This window comes from Humulus lupulus, chromosome 4, assembly GCF_963169125.1.
Source record: "Humulus lupulus chromosome 4, drHumLupu1.1, whole genome shotgun sequence".
NCBI lineage: Eukaryota > Viridiplantae > Streptophyta > Magnoliopsida > Rosales > Cannabaceae > Humulus > Humulus lupulus.
Genome location: NC_084796.1, coordinates 64,446,518 through 64,450,591, shown reverse-complemented (window position 1 = coordinate 64,450,591; position 4,074 = coordinate 64,446,518). Strand labels below are relative to the sequence as shown.

Sequence of the window (4,074 nt, the reverse complement as noted above, 5' to 3'; positions counted from 1 at the left end):
TATTTTCTGGTTGGTGTTTTACCAATAACAATTCTTGGGTAGATAAAGGTAGAATAGTATTTGCTTGGAATCCAAATATGTACTCTATTGATATTAGAGAATGTACAGACTAGTTAATACATTGCTTGGCCCAAAATCTAAATAGGAAAGGTCGATTTTTCATCACCTTTGTTTATGGCTTTAATGAGGCAAAAGCAAGGGGAAGGCTATGGCAAGATATCCAGAGGTTGGCGCTGCAAATTGATGATTCATGGATGGTAGTAGGAGATTATAATGAGATTATTTATCAACATGAGAGAATAGGCAAAAAAGTCAAGAAAATGGCAGATACAGCATGTCGAGATTGTATGACTTCTTGTCAACTGGAGGATCTAAAATTTTCAGGATGTTTTTTTACTTGGAATAACAAGCAGCAGAATGATGAACGGGTTTGTTCAAAGATTGACCGTGCAATGGTTAATTCGAAGTGGACTGATGTATTTCAAGAATCTAAAGCAACTTTCTTTCCTGAAGGTATTTTTGATCACAGTCCTATTATTATATCCTTCTATGTTGACATACAGTTGGGGAGGAAACCATTTCGATACTTTCGTATGTGGAAGGAGGCTACTGCATATAAGGATCGAGTTAGTACTTCCTGGAGGAGCCCTGTTTATGGTACTGAGATGTTTAAGGTGGTTACAAAATTGAAGAGATTAAAACAGGTTCTTTTAGAGATTGACAGAGAAGGATATCAGGACTTACAGAAGGTAGAAATGGAAGCTAAGTTTCACTAGTTAGAGACACAGGGAGCTTTTCTTAAACATCCTCTAAACTCTGGATTACTGAAACAAGAACAGTTAGATAGTGAACGGTTTTCTCATCTCCATAAAGCATACTTAACTTTTTTGGCTCAAAAAGCCAAAGCAGCATGGGTTCTTAATGGGGATGAAAATACTCAATTTTTTCATGCATCATTGAATGCGAGAAGACTACAAAATAGAATTCTGTCTATCAAAACTGAAACTAGCACTTGGGTAGATACTCCAGAGGGTGTAAGGGATGCTTTTCTTGGATATTATCAAAGATTATTGGGGACTAATATGCAGCAAAGGAGGAAGGTACTGCAGGCCATTGTGAATTTAGGTCCTGTTCTTAATGAAGAGCATAAATGTATCTTGTCCACTGAGTTCTCAACACTGGAAGTTAAAACAGCTTTGTTTTCCATTCCAGGGATGAAAGCTCCTGGTCCAGATGGATTCAGTAGCTCCTTCTACCAGGATAATTGGCAATTAGTTGGGCAGGAGGATAGTGTTGCAATTATATCCTTTCTTTCTTTGGGTAAACTTCTTAAGGAGATCAATGCTACCTCTATTACACTTATCCCTAAAACTATATGTCCTGATACTGTATGCGATTTTAGGCCCATTGCATGTTGTAATGTACTATATAAAGTAGCTTCCAAGTTGATTTGTTCATGACTTAGAGAGGTACTACCTGAATTGATTGTGGAAAATCAAGGGGGATTTGTTCATGGGAGATACACAACACATAATATTATGATATGCCAAGATTTAGTGAGACACTATGGTAGGAAAACCTGTAAGCCGAGTTGCATGATAAAGTTGGATTTAAGGAAAGCTTATGATACCATTGAGTGAGATTTCATTGAAGAGATGCTAAATGCCTTTAAGTTTCCTCAGAAGTTTATCAATATTGTTATGTGCTGTGTTAGAACACCACGGTTTTCATTGATGATTAATGGATCATTACATGGTTATTTTGCATCTAAACGGGGATTATGACAAGGAGATCCAATGTCACCATTACTTTTTGTACTAGGTATGGAATATTTGTCTCGCATTATGCTCAAGGTGGGTTCTATGCCTAGATATAAATTTCATGATAGATGTGCAAGCCTAAAGATGAATCATCTCTGTTTTGCGGATGACATTTTACTATTTAGTCATGGTGATTATATTTCAATACTTTGGATGCTTAAAGGGCTTAAACTCTTCTCTGGAAGTTTAGGTCTTTTGCCTAATGTGACTAAGTCTAAAATTTATTGCTGTGGTATGAATGAGAAGGGGACTCAAAGGGTGTTGGATGTATCAGGTTTCACCAAAAGTAAGCTCCCATTTCGTTACCTTGGTATTCCGATTTGTTCAAAAAAAAATTCTGCTGCTGAATGTGGAATAATATTAGAGAAAATGATGAGGAAAATTAGACAATGGAGTACTAGGAATATATCATATATGGGTAGAGTTATCCTGATTAACTCTGTTCTCATGTCTATCCATGCCTATTGGACTCAAATAATGATTTTGCTGAAAAAACTGTTGAAAGATATTGTAGGCATTTGCAGGGCATTTCTTTGGAAAGGAAGGGGAGTGTATTCGGGGCCTGGTTTAGTGGCTTGGAATAATATCTGTATTTCTAAAGCAGCTGGAGGTTTGGGATTCAGAAATGTCATTGATTGGAATATTGTGGCTATGGGTAAGTATGTTTGGGCCACTACAGCAAAGAAGGATAATCTGTGGGTTAAATGGGTTCATAGTGTTTACCTATCTAAAAAAGATTGGTGGTCATATAGGAATCCGCCAGATTGTAGTTGGTACTGGAGGAAACTTGTTGTTGTTAAAGAATTTTTCACAGCCAAAATGGACATGGCATCATTTATTGCCACGAAGTATACGATTGGAGCAGGTTATGATATTCTTTTTGGGTCTCCACCCAAAGTTCATTGGAGGAGAGTAGTTTGGAATAGGCTCAACATACCTAAACATAGGTTCATTTACTGGCTTATTATGCTCAGAAGGCTATGCACCAGAAACCACATTGCCAAATACAATGGTAGTATAGATCAATCTTGCTTACTATGTGGAGCTAGCACTGAAGACATTCAACACCTATTCATTAAGTGTACATACAGCAAGTGTTGCTTGCAGGCAGTGAAGAAATGGCTAAATTGGCAGGTACAAACAAATCAATATGCACAGTTATTTCAGTGGATTACCAAGGTGAAGAATTTGAGCAAAACCAGAAGGAATTTCCTCATGGTTGTAGTTACTGCATTAATGTATCATATTTGGAGAGTGAGGAGTGATGTTTTATGGTCTCAAAAAATATGGCATGTAAACCACACAGTAGATATGATTAAAAGAGATATTAAAATGAGAATGTATATGTTCATGCCAAAAAAGGAAAATTGTATAGATAGGGATTGGTTCTCAAAGTTGTAAAGCCTTCCTCTTCTTTGTACTATAGTAGAGGCTCTAGGGGTAGATTCATAGGAAAGTTGGATTTGTACATGTTGATTTTGAGCAATATATTGATTCTTATTCACCAAAAAAAAAAAAAAAGCTTATGGGAGAGGTCAACTAGAAGTAGTTGATCATTTTTTTGATCGGATAAGTATAATTTTTTGTATTGATTTTGATGAATTCATTATTTTGTTTGTTGTAACAATATGATGTGTTTTTTCTTTGGTATTTGGGTTGAGGTTATGAAGTTTGCACGAAACTTTGTGTTATATAAAAAAAATAAAGGCCTTTCAGTGTAATAATTTTGTATAGTGTTTCAATGTACGTAGGACTATTTTTAATACACCACATCAAATTTGGACTAGAAAATGTGAATATAATGAATGACTTTAGACACAACATAACTGAATGTAATATTTGAGAGAATCTCACGAGACTCATCAATTAAGAAATATGTGAAAATATATTAAAATTGTACAATCAAGAAAGTTGTGGGTACGTATACCTGTAGTTTGAACCATCCATGTTAAAAAATCAAACACAACAATCATCACATATTGACCTAAAAGATTAATTAAAGGAATATGTGAAAATATATCAAAATTCTACAATCAGAAAATTTGTGGGTATGTATACATGTCATCCTATCCTAATTAGTTTGAACCATGCATGTCAATGAATCTAACATGGCATCTGTTACAAATAATACAATGGAGAAGAACGAAGCATATAGATTAATATATTTAATTAAAGAATAGAAATACAAAAAATACAATACAATGAATAAACCAAAGCCGAGGCACGCAAAACACACTTTCCTTAAAGTAGATTT

At 35.1% G+C, this 4,074-nt stretch overlaps 1 protein-coding gene across 1 annotated transcript; it reads left to right on the top strand.

Annotated features, from left to right (window-relative positions):
- The first annotated feature begins 320 nt into the window (after positions 1-320).
- Positions 321-3,085, top strand: LOC133832241 (uncharacterized). The gene is made up of 4 exons (XM_062262610.1): positions 321-749; positions 840-1,388; positions 1,854-2,685; positions 2,928-3,085. Exons 1-4 carry the CDS (start codon positions 321-323, stop codon positions 3,083-3,085), a joined length of 1,968 nt encoding a protein of 655 aa, XP_062118594.1.
- The last annotated feature ends 989 nt before the right edge of the window (positions 3,086-4,074 follow it).

Coding starts and splice junctions, on each gene's coding strand:
- LOC133832241 (XM_062262610.1), top strand. CDS start 321: ATGGCAGATACAGCATGTCGAGATTGTATGACTTCTTGTCAACTGGAG. Junction 1,389..1,853: donor AAACTATATGTCCTGATACT/GTATGCGATTTT, acceptor ATTATGCTCAAG/GTGGGTTCTATGCCTAGATA. Junction 2,686..2,927: donor GAAGTATACGATTGGAGCAG/GTTATGATATTC, acceptor TGTTGCTTGCAG/GCAGTGAAGAAATGGCTAAA.